The sequence below is a fragment of the Thunnus maccoyii genome, chromosome 3 (genome assembly GCF_910596095.1).
Source record: "Thunnus maccoyii chromosome 3, fThuMac1.1, whole genome shotgun sequence".
NCBI classification, from domain to species: Eukaryota; Metazoa; Chordata; class Actinopteri; order Scombriformes; family Scombridae; genus Thunnus; species Thunnus maccoyii.
The window spans coordinates 18,340,666-18,358,231 of NC_056535.1; the positions used below are offsets into that span (position 1 = coordinate 18,340,666).

The following is a 17,566-nucleotide window of genomic DNA, read 5'->3' on the forward strand; positions in this document are numbered from 1 at the left end:
AGTAATGAAATCTCAACAAAAGTGGTCAGCTGGACACCTTGGAGACACATGATAGACACAGGTGTGAACGACGATGTGTCTCGGCTGTCCACTTGTGTTCGGATCACCAAAACACGTTTTAAAACCAAGTTTAAACATCCTCATATTTTCAGGTGATTATACACAAATTAAAACATACTCAAGAATTTTTTTTTTCTGCCAAGTCAAGTAGATGCCACTAAATTCTACACACTGGTCCTTTAAAATCTGTTTTCAATGAGCTCAGAGAAAACAACCTTCTCGTTTCAAACTGCACATGCATCATTCTGCACAGTGAAGCTCAAACATTCAACTGTAGGAACAAGAAGAAAAACATATTTTGAGCGAAGGGGGCCTTTAAGGTTTTTCAGAAAAATCGTCTCATTCAGGATCCAGGACTTTCATTTTGAAGAGCACGAACATGCGCAGTCAGCAGCAGTCAGCTGACACACTCTCACACTCACACACAGACAGAGAGAGAGTGAGAGTCTGCTTTACCTGACGACAAGTTCACTGGCCGGGGTGAGTACTGTGAATTACAACTGTCACTAATAAACATTTTTTAAAAAGGCTGTAATAAATAGAGGTTGTTCGCTGTCATGTGATCACTGCTCACTGCCTCTAGTCGTACTAACACGCCGCTAAGACGCAGATAGATTCAGCCACAGCGAGAGAGAGATCAATAAGTGAACTTAAACAGGGCTAGCTAGCTGCTTTAGCATAAACTAGTCCTGCGGCAGTTGTCCGTTAAAAACAGGTAACGGCAACTAACGTTAACGTGTTTCAGGCTGCTGGCCTAACGGCTAGCGTCATAGTAGCAGTACGTGATCTGCTCTTTGCGTTTAAATTAAACATTACCAGACAGAAGACGCAATGGAAAGCTATTTTCAATCACTGACTGGCCCTGCTGTGTTACCTACTGTGCAGTATGTCGTGCGTATTTTAATATTGTGACCATATCTGTCCTCAGAGAACTGAATACATCGTGTCATGCTGCCTGACAAAGATGGTCCAGGTGTTGGAGGTGGACAGAGCTCTGCTGCGGGAGAGGACCCCTCTGTGAGTCTGTTCAGAGAGTACCTCCGTCTCAAAACTGTCCACCCAGAGCCCGACTATGGTGAGACTCTTTTATTCAATGGATCCAAGCCATACTCACTGGAAATGTGTTAGTTAGTGTTTGGCATTCATCTTTGAGGGGGTCAAAATCAAAACAGAAGTTGGATTATCCACCTGGATGAGGGGCAAATGCAAACATATGTTGTGTCCCCCTCCAGTATACACAATATATAGTATTTTCATGTTGCTGTTACTTCACTTTAATTATCAATGCCAGATCTCACCATTGCACACACCTACAGTAACAAATACTTTCAATGTGTGCCGTTTTTACTGAACTAAAATGCAGTCGCACAATCTAGCCTGACAAAATCAATTTGTCTGTATCACATGTATCATCCTATCATTTATCAAAGTTCATTTCTTATCAGTGCCAGCTGGCTTTGAAGTTCACTCTAGTTATGTGAGAAACCTGGTGTGGAAAAGAAAGCTAAGTTCATAAGCAAGATATTTAAAATTCAAGAGGTTTTATTGTCACATGCAGGAAGGAGCTTTCAATTCAGCAGTCAAACCTTATTTTTGATCTTTAAAACTTTGAATCCTGACCAGAAAAATGAGATTCTTTGCTGAAAGGCTGGTTTTACTCTTCATGAAAGGGTACATCAGAGGACTTCAGACATTTAGGTTGATTCAGGTTTCTGTCCAGGATGCCCATGTTTATTTTGAGGTGTGCCAGTCACGAATTGGGAAGAGATCTTGCAGTAGATCTATGGGAACACTGGAGGGACTACATCTCTCAGTTGGCCTGTGAGAATCTGGAATACCCTCATGGTGAGAGCCAAGGAAAGTAGTTTGGTCTGGGACCTTTGGACTTCTCTTCTCACCTTTTTGCTTCCACACACTCACCTAAATAAGTAGCTGGAAAATTAATACATGATAAGAGACGGCTCAACATTCTGTCTCGGTTTTCTGTGACCTTACCGAAGTCCAACAGTACCACCACAACTAATATGACTATCTAGTGTTGCCAGTTTTTTTACGCAATGATTAATATTTAAACGCACTGTTCTGTTATCTGTTAATTCATTTATAGATGCTGCTCTTAGGTTCCTGGACAGAATGGCAGAGGAGCTCGGGCTACCCATAAAAAAGATTGAGGTGTGTGTTAATGATGGTAATTTAATCCATGTTGCAAACATTTGTGTACATGCTGTAAGTTCAATACAGAAACTAATGAACAGTGGGGTATAATTAAAGAATTACAATACCAGTACCAATGCCAGTACCCTTAAAATGATACCGATACTGATAAAGTACTTCATTCGATAGCCATCATGTGAATGGAAGTATTCAGTTGTGTAAAATGCCACCACTCCTCCCCATCCAATGATTTTTACACAAATACATTTTGAAAGTGTTCAAATTATTGAAATATTTGTTAAATTACTTTACAAAACTGTACAATGACGTATTATCACCACAGACTGTATGGGTTGTAGCTGCTGTGGTAGTGGGCCAGTCACACGTCACATTAAATCAAAGAATGCTTTCTGTGATTGGCTGCGAGCAAAACCACACAAATAATTACTTTTTTCTAGATCTGGGTACAAAAAGGATTGAATGCAGGTATCGTTTGACTGGAGAAGTTTCGATGCTACTTGGTACTCGGTTATTTTGGCCGATACCTTTTTAAAAAGGTATTGATTACCGATATCCAGCCCTACAGTGGGCCTTATCTGTTGTTCCCTCTGCCTTTAGGTTTGTCCAGGCAGAGTCGTGTCAGTCATGACATGGGAGGGGACGAACCCGACCTTGAAATCCATCTTATTGAATTCCCACACAGATGTTGTCCCTGTCTTCCAGGTATAGTGTCCATCTCTGTTTACGGTGTTACAATCCTGTCATTACCTGTTACAAACATGAAAAAAATAGATTTGATATCAATCTCTTCTCCAGGAACATTGGAAATACGATGCTTTCAGTGCTTACAAAGATGCAGAGGGCAACATTTATGCCCGGGGAACACAGGACATGAAATGTGTAACTATACAGTGGGTATAAACTGCCTTGATAACTTGTCTTATTAAACAGGATTTGTGCTCTAGTGTTGTTGTGATCTTCACTTTTAATTATGTTCTATGAGAAACACCTGTAACACCCACGCATCCAACCTGCATACTGTCACTTCAGACTATTGCTTCTTTTATTTCTGTCACAACTCTGCCGTTTCTACATTTGTTCTCTGTAGGTACATCCAGGCAGTCAGAAGACTGAAGGCAGAAGGACGGAAATTGTTGCGCACTGTGCACTTAATGTTTGTTCCTGGTAAGATATTTGATTGCTTCCCGTCTCTATTTTTAGTTTGTTCTTAAATCTTGGACCACCTACACCAGTGTTTTCACTTATTGTACCTGATTAGACCTCTCCTCCAGTGTTGGCATGTTCAGACTGATGGACACCGTCCTCACTCTCTTGGAAGCTTATGTTGATTTTTTTTTTTACACCTATTAGGTTCAGACAAATTAGACCTTTTTATCATTGGGTGCACTCCAAAACCAGACCAAAACAGAGCCGGTTTGAGCTGGGTGAGCATAGTTTTCGCTGCGTTTCAATTAGGCACACACAACAGCACATGCAGCTCCATCCGATACCAAAATACCAACAGTACTGAAAACAAAACAGACTAATAAATACATATTTCATATGGCTTTTCATAGGTTAATCTGAATGGAAAAGGTGCTGTACTATCTCCTCGAATGCTTTGAAGCTGAAGATGCTGCTGTTTCATTATTATTTGATAGAGAATCAGCGTCATACCTGCTGTCTCATATGCCGCCTTCACTCCCTTTAAGCAAATTTCCTGCCCTTGACACTATGTAAGAAGTGGCATATCAGCATGGTTGAGAGGAGAACAGTAATTTCTATTGATACATTGAGTTTGGTGACTTCACAACAGCTCTACCTGAGGTCTAATCAGCCAGAATGATTGAAAACCTGTGTGGGTCTTAAATTAGAATTTAATGTGCTCTCTTAAACTACATACTTGCTTGGCAGCAGCTATACTGTATGCTTTATAGCTACAAACAATTTTGGCAAAATAAAATATGACATTGATAAATATAAATGTACATATTTCTTTTTAGATGAAGAAGTTGGAGGTCACAAGGGAATGGAAACATTTGTGACACATCCAGAGTTCCAAAAATTGAACATTGGCTTCGCTCTCGATGAAGGTAAATAAATAACTGTTTTTGAGCATTTTTTAAAAGTTAATGAATAAGGATCTGAATACAGAAGGTAACTCAGTCACTCAAGTCACTTATTAAGTTGAAACTGGGGTCAGTATTTGAGTTTATACCACGACCACAGAAGTATTCCCTTTCTGTTTAGTTTGCAGGTGTTTATTAAAATTGTACATCAAAGTCCTTCATGTATTCCAGCTAACAGTGTAATTTACACTCTTAATCAATGTGCAAGGTGAAGTGTATTAAACTGCAGGTTACCATAGCAACAGGACATTTGCTTCAAGCTACATAACCAGTCCCTGGTGAAACTAAGATAAATGGCTTCAAATAAACTTCAAGAAATCGATGATGATTGAAATCTATCCATGATGCTCTCCTAACTGAAATAAAGGTTTCAGGTGGGACTTCATATTGTGGTAACCTTTGCCTCCATCTCATTCCCATATCAAGACACATCCATTTTCTTCTGGATTATAAATACAGACTAACAGGTCATGTTGTATGTATGTCTGAATAGGGTTAAAGTCATTCAAAGGTTATCATGTCACTGTTCCTAATTACCTTTTAATCATTGATTTTTAAGCCAAAGGTCATTATTTGTGCAGAAATCCTGATATGGTGTTTGAGTTGCTAAGCTTAATGCTAATCATCGACATTTGTCCTCTGCCTCTAAGTTTGTCTGTTTTATAGTTATATTTATGCAGAAGACTAATGTTAAAAGTTAAAAATGTGCTTTTTACATTATATCTGCATGTGCTCTGTAGGTCTGGCCAACCCTTCCGAGGCCTTCACTGTGTTTTATGGAGAGAGGAACCCCTGGTGTGAGTATGAAATGCATACAGTAAAAAGACTTTCACCATGTGATCAGATTCCAGCATTTTCTGGTTCCTTGTAGTTGTTTTGTAAAATCTTAAAGATGATAGAATTGATCTTGTAATCAAGCACAGTGGTGTCTTCTTTCCAGGGATTACAGTCCACTGCCCAGGAAGTCCAGGTCATGGGTCAAGGTTTGTGGAGAACACAGCTGCTGAGAAGCTGGTAAGTTTCATTGTCTTGTTACCAGTTAATAAATCTGTTTTAATCTTAAAGACCTATTATAAGGACTAGAGGGTGTCAGTGACAACAGTTGCCTTTTCTCTTTCTTCCAGCACCAAGTCATAAACTCTTTCCTGGGCTTCAGAGAGAAGGAGAAACACAGGTGAGCCTGGACGAACGTTTACATTGTCATCTATTTTCTTTATGGCATGACTTCATTAATACACTACTTTTTTCTTTATAAAAATAATACTGCTTTATAGAAATAGTACTACTACTGCTACTACTAACATTTAATGAGCCTAATTCATGTGCAAAGATGAAGAATGTAAGCAGCCCGGTTGTAATAATCTGCCACCTGTACTCAAGTACGTTTATCAATACAATGACACTAAAAATTAAGTGACACTCATGAAACAGGGATGTTATTATGCAGTTTGTGTAGTAATTGTTCGCAAGACATTTAGCAGATGTTCCACAAATGCCTGAAAAACGAAAGACTGCATAAAATATCTTTTTAAGATCTGGAATTTGAACTAGTTAGTCTCTTACAGGGGTACAGTACAGGGGTTTATCCAGTTATCTTACATGGTAACCCTTTATTTTACAACTCTCTAATTTCTTTATAATTTGCTAGAAAGTTTCATCAAAATAAGTAAACTATAAATTCAACACATCTAACTAAAATACCAGTTTTGGAACATTCACTCATTCTTTTTCATTCATTCATTACGCAATTCTTTCAAGGAAACCTCCAAGGAAATTATTGGACCTGTAAAATACAGTGTTAATTTTATATCCCTCTTGTAAGAAATTTTATGAATTTGGCTGGCCCCTGCTTATTCAAAAGAAATGCCAAGTGGGTCATCAGCCATTATGTGCTGTGTTTGTGTCCCAGAGACATAAATTCATATGAATGGAAACAATGCATTGCTAATTAGTTCTTGGATAACTTTTTTTTTCTTTTTTTGATTTAAAGGTCGTGTTAGTTTTAAGTGTTATTCTTGCAAAAATTGGACTTTAGATTTCAATATAATTTCATTGTAACTGCAGTAATTTCATTACTATAATGTTTGTGAATTTCAGGCTAAACACCAGTGAGTGTTTCACACTCGGTGATGTCACCACAGTAAATATGACCATGGTGAAGGGAGGCGTGGCCTACAATGTCATCCCAGCTGAAATGGACGTCAGCTTTGACCTAAGAATACCACCAACAGTAAATTTACAGGTGTGTAAATGTGTGTCTATATGTCTGTTATCTGCAGAATTTATGACTCAAGTTAAATCTACACTAACCTCTTAATTATTATTCTGGCAGGAGTTTGAACGACAGATCAAACAGTGGTGTAAGGAAGCAGGAGAAGACGTCACTTATGAATTTGCTCAGGTCAGTATACTTACACTCTACTGTATAACTGCTGTTGGTTTGTTCCTGTCGTCAAATGGATTAAATTGGCTGCTGTCCTTTGCAGAAACATATGAACCAGAATGTGACATCGACAGAGGAGAGTGATCCTTGGTGGAGCGCCTTCAGTGGAGCCTGCAAGGCGATGTGAGTACACTGTACATACTAATACATTATATTGTTTTCACCTTGTGTGTTTCATGTTAGATTCTAGATCCAGATGCAAATACAACATGCGTACGTGCCAGATGCTGCATAAAGCAGTTACAAATATAATTTTCTATTGACACTACAAAAGGAATTTAAAGCTATAATATATTGTGACAACTTTAACCTCAATTTTCGCTCCAACTCCATTTCAACATGGGTGAATGGAATTTTTAGAACGAAGTTAATTTGTCTTTAATGAGTGTGTATCCATGTTCTGTTTAGCATTGCTGAGTAATTTTACCATCTGAACTGTCTGAAATGTACATCTGTTACAGTTGATAAACAATCGAATACTCAGATTTCTCAAGAGTAAAATTTATCCACTGTATTATTGGATAATGAAACACATTTTTTGTATCCTCTAATTTTGCTTACACAATCCTTTAAATAAATTCGCTCCATGAGTCTTCATACCTTAGTTGCAAATGTTCACACAGCTCCCACAATATTCTGTTCTTGTCTTTGTCTACCATGTCTACAATTACTCATCTCAGCATCTCAGGAAAAAATAATCTTTCTTTTTTTCATTTACTATGTGTTCCACTGGAAATATAGAGGACTTTTTGGTCAGGTCTGACATACAGTCGACTGCACTTTTTAGGATATATTTTGGAAATGTTTATCAAGATAGCTGTATGTGAAAAAAACAAAGGTACTGTCCTTGCATCATGTAAGATAAGTCTCATGTCATATATCTCCACTGCAGGAAAATGACTCTAGAAAAAGAGATATTTCCAGCCGCCACAGACAGCCGTTTTATTCGGGCGGTGAGTACGGGGACAATAATAACATACCCTCTGTGAAAGTTAATGCATCAATTTATCGTGACATTGTTGGGCAAAAGCTATTTCTGTGCTTCAGTTCTGTTTGTTTCACGACTCTAGGTGGGTATCCCCGCTATCGGCTTTTCCCCAATGAACCGGACACCAATCCTGCTGCACGATCACAACGAGTATCTGAACGAGCATGTCTTCCTGAAAGGCATCGACGTGTACGAGAGGCTAATCCCAACTTTGGCCAGCGTACCTGCCTTTCCTGATGAGGCTTAGACACGTCCTCTGTTTTTAATGCTCTCTCAAACATATTTCACTGATGATCTTAGACTTGAGAGAGATTACAGAGATAACCAAAGAATAATAATAATAATAATAATAATAATAATGTATATCATTAAGCCAAACTGAGCACTTCGCCTTTGGTATTATTGATTTTTTTTTTTTTATTAATTATTTTTATGATTCTCAGGATAAATGCACAGCAAACTTTGCATTACTCAGTACTGCAGCAGTTTAACAGCATACTGACTGTTTGTTAACATTGTTGATAGAGTGTGCCTGTGTGTATGCAGTCCTAAAATAATATCACCTATTGTGTAAACCACGTTTTCCATTAGTATGGAAAAAAAATCCATTTACAGTAACGTGGAGATGACTTTGATTTTTAAACTCTTTGATCAAACGTCATTTAATTACCACTTTTTAAATTTTGTTTGATTTTAAAAGTAGGTTTCCAGAGATAGAATTTTATTTAATAAACTGGAATTGAATAAATATGTTTGTCTTTCTGCCACACTGACATGAAATTAAAAAGACTTATGAATGAGAGGTGGGATTAGAGCTGTGTTCTGGAGGAAGAACTCTTGACTGCCTACAGCAACGAGCATTTAACCTCCAACCAACCATCTGCTTCAAGGACAGGATTTACCAAACTACATCATTAAAAAAAATCCAAACATCGGTTAAAACACTTAATCCATCAGTGCAGCCTTCAAATTATCAAACTGCATCTCAAAATTACATTTAAGCACAGTGTTCTGATGGGGAGTCCAGTCTACACACTGCAGTGAGTTTGAGCATTACTGTATGTACTGAATGCACTTTGTCTCAGCGGTTAAGAATGACACAGAATTAAAGCTAAAGCTCACACAAAATGTTTTTGCGGTTTAAATTTTATTTGACTTTCAAACTTATCATTTACAGAAAAGGTTGTTCAACAACATAAAATGTTATTAAGAATATTTATAAATATATTGTTGAGAGTATTTTTTGCATTCTTCAGTGTTCTCAAGGAAGCAAAGAGGATCAATGATGGATTCTCAAAATTTTACACAGACATTCATGTTCCCCAGAGGATGAATTCTAATGACTTTAATAGTCTCCTGACTTTCCTCTAACCAGGAAGTCAAAGTTTTCTCTTATCCTTTGAAATATCTCAACATCTACATAGATGAGGACATTGGTTTGACATTCATGGTTCTCAGAGGATGAACCCTGATGACTTTGGTGATCCCCTGACTCCAACTCTAGAGCCACCATGAGGTTATCAATTGTGGTTTTAAGTGAAATATCTCAACAATTACTAAATCGATTGCCATCAGATTTGACACAGACATCACAATGAATTAATATCACTTTGGTGATCCTATAACTTTTCATCTATCACCATCATCAGGTCAAAATTTAAACTTGTCCAGTACTTTGGTTTCTGACAAAATACCTGCAAAAATAATGGTATGAATATGTGTTTGTGTTTAGTGCTTATTAGCAAATGTTAGCATGCTAACATACTAAACAAAGATGGTGATTGTATTTATTTATTGATTGGGACAGTGTGCAGTTTAAACATAAAAGACGCACTGCACCAGAGTTAGCTCAAAGCTAATTTGCATCCGCAGTCCCCCACAATCAAAACATACAACAGCACAACAACAAACAGTACAAAGCAAAAAACACACAGAATACACCATAAAAAATACAAAATACAAAGCTAAATCATGGTAAACATTACACGAGCTTGGCAGCAGCATGTTAGCATTTCCATTGTGGGCATGTCAACACTGCTGTGCCTAAGAACAGCCTCATAAAGCTGCTAGCATGGCTGTAGACTCTTGTTGTCATATTTAATGCAGTCAAAAGACTAATATTTAGTTTTAATTAATTAAAACTGATACATTCTATATTGTTCATACAAATAAACACAAACAACCACATTTAAAAAATTATTGTAATAAGTTAAAGTAAGTGGTTTGATAGTCACTGTCAGCTGGGCCGGCACATTTTGTGTTCTTACAGCAATCGCCTAAACAAGAGGTGACTCAACCTGCATTAAATGATGTAGATAGAATGGAGAATATTTGTTAACATGCATGTTGTGAAATGTAGGTGCAATAAGGGAAATTAGAAATTTTCTTTTGATTTGTAATGCTGTTTACTTGAGTTAAAGGTCGGTCTCATCTACAGTGCGGCTCCCTTTGGAGTTGTCATCCAATTAACAGTGTTAGGCTCTCCAAGGGGGACTGGCAGGAAGACTGTGCAGTCAGTAATTAGTCTTCTTTCTCCCCAGGACATGACAGCTGTATTAGCACATGGGGCCGTCAGGGAGACGACTAAAGCTGAACCCACATCCTTCCTCCCAGAGGGGGCAGAAATAGGTGCAGTCATCCTGTCGGGGTCAGCTGTTAAGCATCTGAACGCCTGGCTGCAGAAACACAGACTCTATTAAACCACTTACAAGTTCCACGTTCCTCTATTTGAGGAGAGACAGCACAAACATGTCCAATGTAAAAATGCAGCCAGTTCATTCTGTCTTGAGGCTAAAATTATATTTATATGCATGTTGTTTCTCTGGTAATGATTAGCTGCAAATGTGCAATTCCCTTTTCTCTTGCTCCCTTGACAGTTGCTCCCTCAGTCAGAGGTCAGGATCAGCGTCAATAACATGAGGCCTGGGTGAGATGGGGATTCAAGTCTCAGTCAAGGACACCTGAGTATAAGGCTTTACCGCATGGGGAGCTTTAACCTGACTCTGCTAGTCTCCCTATACACCCTGCTTTGTCTCATCAGGATTATTATTATGATATTCGCTAATGGCTGTGAGCTGGCCTATAGGGATGAAATGAGAGGGTGAGAAAAAGAGTTCATTCTTTACCCCACTGTGGAATAAAACAGATCACTATAAATAAATAAAGAAAACAATCTTCACATCGCTGCTTGTAGAGCTGCTTCACATTGTGCATCTTCAACGTTCCAGTATTGAGTTTCAGTGCTCCTGTTTTCTAGCTGCTGGCAGAGAGCTGTTAATATTCACAGATGCTGCAGTGTATGAAGGAACATACATACTGTAAATTCTCCAGCTGAGTGCAATTTCTCTCTACTGTGCTCTCTTGCTGTGCAACTACAACTGTCCTCTGGTGGCAATTACAGCCAAACCCTGTTGTGATTGCCACAAGATTCTCATTCAAGTGGGAAATTGTTGATTTAAGTCCTACATGTATGTAGAACATGTACACTGTACTGTGGTCGATATATTTTGTTGTCCTGTTTGCTATTTTTCATGATCACATAGCTTAAAATATTCGTTTTGAGTATCTGCAAATAATCTGAAAATGTAAAGCAGAAAAAATAATAATTGTTGGTGGTGGAGGTTTCTCATGTTTTTGCATTTGTAACACTACTTATCACATTTTGAAGATATTTCATCCTAAAAGAATCCATGAGAAAATTTCTCTGACTTGTCATGACTCCATTACTGTCTGTAAAAGGTTGACAGATGTGAGAGAAGCCCTTAAACTATTTATAATAAAATACATAAACTGAGAGGCTTCTATAGTTAAAGTGATTTAAAAAGTATCAAAACTACCCTCAGTAGTTGATCAAATACATTTAATTCTTATGTCTAAACACTATTTTCTTGCTCGTGTTTCAATCCTTAACTCCTCAGTTTTCATATATATTCTGTCTTACTACAAATTTTATGATTTACTTCCCAACATTTCAGAATTTCTTTTTTTATTTCTTTTTTTTGTTGTTGCATATATAGACCATGTTGAAAACGCCTGGCAAATACAGTATGTGTTACATCATTGTGAGGTCTCACATATTCAGACTTATTTCTACGCTCTGTTAGTGCAGATACGATGTAGCAGCAAGATCATTGTGTCTGACTACCAGACACAAAACCATATATTTCTGTGATATTATAATAAACAACTGAACCGTAATCACAACTGCAATTTCTCTAACCTATATTCATGACACATACAGACTTGACATATTAGATACGTCCTTCTTATTATAATATAAGCAACAAAGAAAATGGGAAACAGACTTTTTTTCTCTCAGGTGTGCCTCTGCTATTATTGATGTTATTAGTTATGCCTCTGTTTTACAAGTAAACATGTCTGCTGTGAGAAAAGTCTATTGATTAAATGTGTGCCAGGACTGAAAAAGGTGGTGAGAAAATAAAAAGACCCATCTGAGAGTAAAATATACTAAATAATTATAATAATAATTGTAGGAGCCATTTATATTTATTGTTGGCATGTCATATTATTTTGTTTAGATATATTTTGCAGTATTATTTTGGACACTTGGTGGCGGTCATTAGATGCACAGGGTTGTATATGTGGGGGGGCATAGGTGACAGGAAAAATTGCGATTACAAATATATTGTTATTTCATATAATGTTATTTATGAATCTTTTTTTAACTTAGATATTACTCATATAAATATTTTCTTTAAACACTTTGGGGCAAATTTATGATTTTGGGCTACATAAATAAAATTGACTTGACTATTTATGTATTTTACTACTTCACTACTACTTCCCTACCACTACTGCTACTTTTCTACTCTACTTTACAATCTCCTTAAATTATTTAACACAATCAATGTATTTGTATGTAATAGTGCAAAAATGGTCGTTGTGTCTGGTGTGCACTTCCCATCATCTATTCAGTCAAGCTGCAGGATAAGAAATTCAGTAAAAGGTGACGTATATTTACTTATGTATTCACTTTTTTCAGCTATGGTCTAGTGTTATTTTTTACACCTGGAAGTCCATAATTTAGTGCTTTATAGGCTCTGGGGAGTACATGGTGGGATTAATCTGTAAGGAGGCATGCAAGGAAGAAAATGCTGGTGGGCCCCTGATGACACCTCATCTACCACACTATGTATGTTCCATCTTGAATCCAAGTTCCTATTTAGTACAGTGTCCATATGAGACTATATTTATACTGTATGCCCAGAAACCCAGAGACCAACAAGTCCTCATATAAAAAACAATAAACTAGACTCAACACAAGGTCCCTTGAAAAGACAGGGCCAAAAGATAAGATACAATACTAACTGCCTTAGGCGATATAGACATTTTTTTTCCAGCAGATGTTGATGTGTCAAAGCAGAAAAGGCACAGGTGTAATGAATAACATTAACAGTGGCTGCATTCAGTGGTGTTCATGGTCCTGGTGTTGTACATGCTGGCTTACAAAAATGAACAGGAGACATTATTAATTCATTAATTAGTAACACCTGTGCTTATCTAGCTATGACAAGTCAAAATGTCTGCTGTGAAAAAAACCTATGGAAGCTCCCAAATCCGTACATATAGATTGTCATAGCATGCCCTTTTAGCAGTTAGTATACAATATATATATATATTTACCATTAATACTAATATCAACTCTGTCTGGTTTGAGTATACTTTTGTCACATTTCCATGCTGAAAACACTACTTACTCAAAACCTGCTCAAATTAGTGTGTAGTATGGATTTGTATCTCAATTTTACTGTATAGGTGCAAATTACAATTTATGAAAACTGACAAACCCTTGACCAATCGTTGACCTTGACATACATGTACATGTCCATCTCATTAACATGTAAACAGTAGGAAAATTGGAAAATAGGAAATGCTGCAGTGGGGTAAATTGTGAATTGATGAATGTATGTATGTTATGTTATGTATGTTATCAACTGATCGGTGGCAAAAGACAACATAATTTATTTATTTATTTTTTTTTACAACAAAATGGAGGTTAAAGTAAAAATATAATGCTTTGTATTTCTTTTTACCAAGGCTGAACTACCAACTGAGCAAAGTGGGAAAATGTCCCAGGGCCCCAAACCCCAGGGGCCCAAGAACCACTACACTGCATTAGTTATGGTAATTTAATTGATTGGCAATTTGCACCAATTAAGTACAAAATCAACTGTGGCAGCCCCTGCATTTTTAGATTTTTACCTCATGTTGTGGTCCTGTCTTACAGACGGCTCTTGTGTCAAATTTGTTTTAAAATCTGTGTTGTAGTTTATATTGTGCTTACATAGTGCATATTTCTAAATGTAGCTTATAAATGTTGCACAAGGGCCCCCCAACAGGTTAATTCCACCATGCTTTTTACACTAGGTTTTAATGATCTAACTATAACAACATTATTTATCTGTGTGTTTAGCTATATTTTGGAGTTATCTGATAACCTTTTACTACATTTTGTCAGCTTCAGGGGTCCATATCGGGGGATGAAACAGTAGTTTAAAGTCCCCCTCCACTTCAAAATATGTTTTTCTTCTTGTTCCTTCAGTTGAATGTTTGAGCTTCATTGTGCAGAATGATGTATGTGCCGAGTTTGACACTAGAAGGTTGTTTTCACATTCATCTGCTGAGAGGTGAAAGTTTCTCTGAGCTCACAGAAAATCTGATGGTAAGGGGCGGGCCTACAAGCAGGATTTGTGATATCACAAATAGTTTGGAGCCAATCCTGGTATAGTATTCCCCTTACACAAGTGTGATGAGGACACTTGAAGCCTCCAGTGCACATACACTGAAAATTGACTCAACAGTGAAGCAGGAAATATCTTCTGTGAAGTAGATAATCTTTTCAAATGAAATACATTTGCATATTCATAGACTCTGGAATTTTTAATGAGAGAGAAGGAGTAGATGCCATTTTAAGGATTTTAACATGGTAATTATACCTTTTTTGTGGATAAACCAAATCAGACACACAATATTGTTCCAAGCAGAGTATTTTTATGTCTTAATAGCCTACATGTCTGGAGGGAATCTTTTTCCTCATTTTGTTGTTATCACGACCCCTGGAGGACTTTAATCTTGCATCCCCTGATCTTCAGTACCCCCACACAGACGACCAGCATTCACTGTTGTATAAAGACTAAATTTATGCCGATGACAACTCCCACGTGGCTCTGCAGAGATAAATAAAGCCAAACTAGATTCTTCTACTGCTCCGCTGTTGCCTGGTGAGCGTGAACGCGCCTGCATCCACGGGCTGCTGATGAGAGAAAGAGAGAGAGAGAGAGGTGTCGTGAACGCGCCGGCCTGTGTGGTGGTGGTGGTGGTGGTGGTGTTGTATGTGGGAGCAGGAGGAGAGACTCTGCAGTGTCTTGGCAGCTGCATTAGTGCATCTCCCACCGTCCGCGATGCCTCCACGGCCAATGCCTGCCTCCTCCGCGTCCACTTGACAAACAAAAACCCGATAATGAACTGGTCGGGAAACTGAGCCGGACGTTCACGCCAGATATCTATATGCCCCGGAGACAGTCCGGAGCTCTTCATCCACGCACCGAAACCCCGTGACGAGCATTTTTAATGGAAAATGGCGATAGGCAAAAGGTCTTGCAGCATCGTCTGCTTGGTATCTATCCAGATCATCTTGATTTTCAGCGCATCGTGGCCTGGAGCAGAGGGTCTCACGTTCCCCCAGCAATACACGTAAGTAAACGGCCACCCGTGTTGAAAACATAGCGGCTCTCTGGTGGGAGACAACTTTGGGCTTGTCCACTCAGCTCTGGTGTCAAGAGATACTTCAGTCCCCTCTTGTTCAATTTGGTGTTATTTAATTTGGCGATTGCATCAATGTAAACGCTCTGTATTTAAAGCTCAGTGTAAGGTGTAGTCTACACAGTATGACTGGGCATACATAATATATTCAGATCATTTACAGAGATAGATAAATAGGGCCTATGCAATCAGGTTTGAGTGTCTCAGCCAAACAGAAGACTTAAAATTTTCCTTTTTTTAAACATCAGATAAAATTAGTAGTATTTAGAGAATAAGTATATCCACATATGATGAGATATAACATTCATTTTTCTCTTAGCATATTCTCTCATATATCAGATGTCTGTGTTTATGTTAAAAATACAGGCATCATGCCTAATGTTTTGCCTTTCTGCTGTAGGAGACATCTGTTTAAAAAAAAAAAGATGATGGCAAAGATGGAGAGATGTTTCCCATGTGACACTTTTACTCTGAGTAAATCCCAGTGAAGTGTTAGGTGAGACTGACCATGCCTTAAATTAGTCGAAGTAGTCAGAGGATTATTGTATTTAAGTCTGTGCCTTTGTTGTTGTGAAACTGATAAAAGTGCTTCTTTTTTTTCCAGTGCTGATCTTGTGCACCAGTGCTTGATTTTTCCATGTAGGCTTTCAAGACAAAACGATGTCTTTCATTTTGTGAAACACTTGGCTTTCCCACAACCTCTTAAGAAAACCATTAATACAGTAATAGCTACTAGTAGAACTCAGTAGTACTAGTAGTCAGGCCTAGGCCTACTACTTGCAGAGAGGAAGGAGAAGGTGTGGTTGTTATCGTAAGTTCTTGCTGAAGGCTACATAAGAATTAACATTTTCTCTCTTTTTTTCGATTGATCCTCTGCTTAGTTCTCGGTTCTTAACCTTTAACCCGTTGCCGTGTTAAGTACAGCTGGCACTAAACTTGAGACTACAGTTATCTGGGCCCACCTCCAGGCTCCACAATCAGGCTGCTCTGGAGGGAGGAACGGCGGCCAGATGGTCCACTCATCTTCGGGGCACAGTGAGGGATTTCTGGCCAATCACAACTGGAGAACTGGAGGTGTATTTACCAATTAGGAAAGCGGGTCTATAAATCAGGGAGGTGTGAGTGTGTATGTGTGTGTGTGTTTTTTTTTATGATGAATTGGGTTATTTCAAGTAGGGTAGCTTTCTCCTCCTCCTTCTCCTCCTCCTCCTCCTTCTCCTCCTCCTTCTCCTCCTCCTCCTTTCTCCTCCTCCTTTCCGCTGATTTTTCTGCTGAGTGCTCTGAAAAAGCTACATAGCCTTCTGCCCTGGGTCTCTTCATGTAAGCTAAATGAAGCAGAATCGCTACGCTGAAGAACAGCATCTCATTCCAATTAAGAATTAATACTGCAGCAGTGAGGATTTATCCTCCCTCTCTCACTTCGCCCTTTTCACTCCCCTCCCCTTCTGTCTTGACTCTGTTGGTCTCCCTCTGTCTTGCTCTCTGTCTCTGCAGATAGATAGATAGATAGATAGATAGATAGATAGATAGATAGATAGAAAGAGAGATAGATAGCAACCGTGTCTCCTACAAAATCTGTTTATACACTAGTAATTGCCTTGCTAATACGTTGTGGAGGAAACATCTGTTTCCTGGATTACTGGCAACAATTTTTCAATCCAGGAAATGTCCTTATTCTCCTAAGAAGCCATAGGGTCAGGGCAGATGGTTGGGCGTAGAAAGCACAGGACTTTGAGACTGGAGGCAGGGGTTTATTTTTATTATCAATTTGTCAATAGTAGACTGTAACAGTTGATGAATCTAGTGGTTCTCAAATTTAGGGGCATATGGGAACAATAAACAAATAAGAGTGATGCTATTGTAGTAAGGTTTTCAGTGTTCAATTTAGCAAGATTTACTTGTACAAAACGACATGTTAAGTGTTTCATGTAAGGAGCTTTAACAGAAGGACAGAAAAGTTAATTGAGCAAACGTCAGTCAAATCCACAATATGACAAATTCTATCTTGCT

General features: G+C 38.2%; 2 protein-coding genes across 3 annotated transcripts in view; both read left to right on the forward strand.

Annotated features, from left to right (window-relative positions):
- The first annotated feature begins 333 nt into the window (after nucleotides 1-333).
- Nucleotides 334-8,115, forward strand: LOC121894747 (aminoacylase-1-like). 2 transcript variants are annotated; one of them, XM_042407573.1, is made up of 15 exons: nucleotides 334-540; nucleotides 989-1,135; nucleotides 2,168-2,232; nucleotides 2,833-2,937; nucleotides 3,031-3,125; nucleotides 3,323-3,399; nucleotides 4,218-4,307; nucleotides 5,084-5,140; nucleotides 5,284-5,357; nucleotides 5,468-5,517; nucleotides 6,441-6,585; nucleotides 6,676-6,744; nucleotides 6,830-6,909; nucleotides 7,679-7,739; nucleotides 7,857-8,115. In XM_042407573.1, exons 2-15 carry the CDS (start codon nucleotides 1,009-1,011, stop codon nucleotides 8,019-8,021), a joined length of 1,260 nt encoding a protein of 419 aa, XP_042263507.1. In that variant the 5' UTR covers nucleotides 334-540; nucleotides 989-1,008; the 3' UTR covers nucleotides 8,022-8,115. The 2 variants fall into 2 exon arrangements, with proteins under 2 accessions (XP_042263507.1, XP_042263509.1); XM_042407575.1 differs by lacking the exon at nucleotides 334-540 and adding an exon at nucleotides 621-775.
- Nucleotides 8,116-14,789: 6,674 nt separating this feature from the next.
- Nucleotides 14,790-17,566, forward strand: part of LOC121894501 (voltage-dependent calcium channel subunit alpha-2/delta-2-like) — a 33,665-nt gene continuing 30,888 nt past the window's right edge. The window contains exon 1 of the mRNA XM_042407135.1: nucleotides 14,790-15,487. Coding sequence (XP_042263069.1) covers nucleotides 15,372-15,487 — 116 coding nt within the window. The 5' untranslated portion in view covers nucleotides 14,790-15,371. The remainder of the gene's footprint in view (nucleotides 15,488-17,566) is intronic.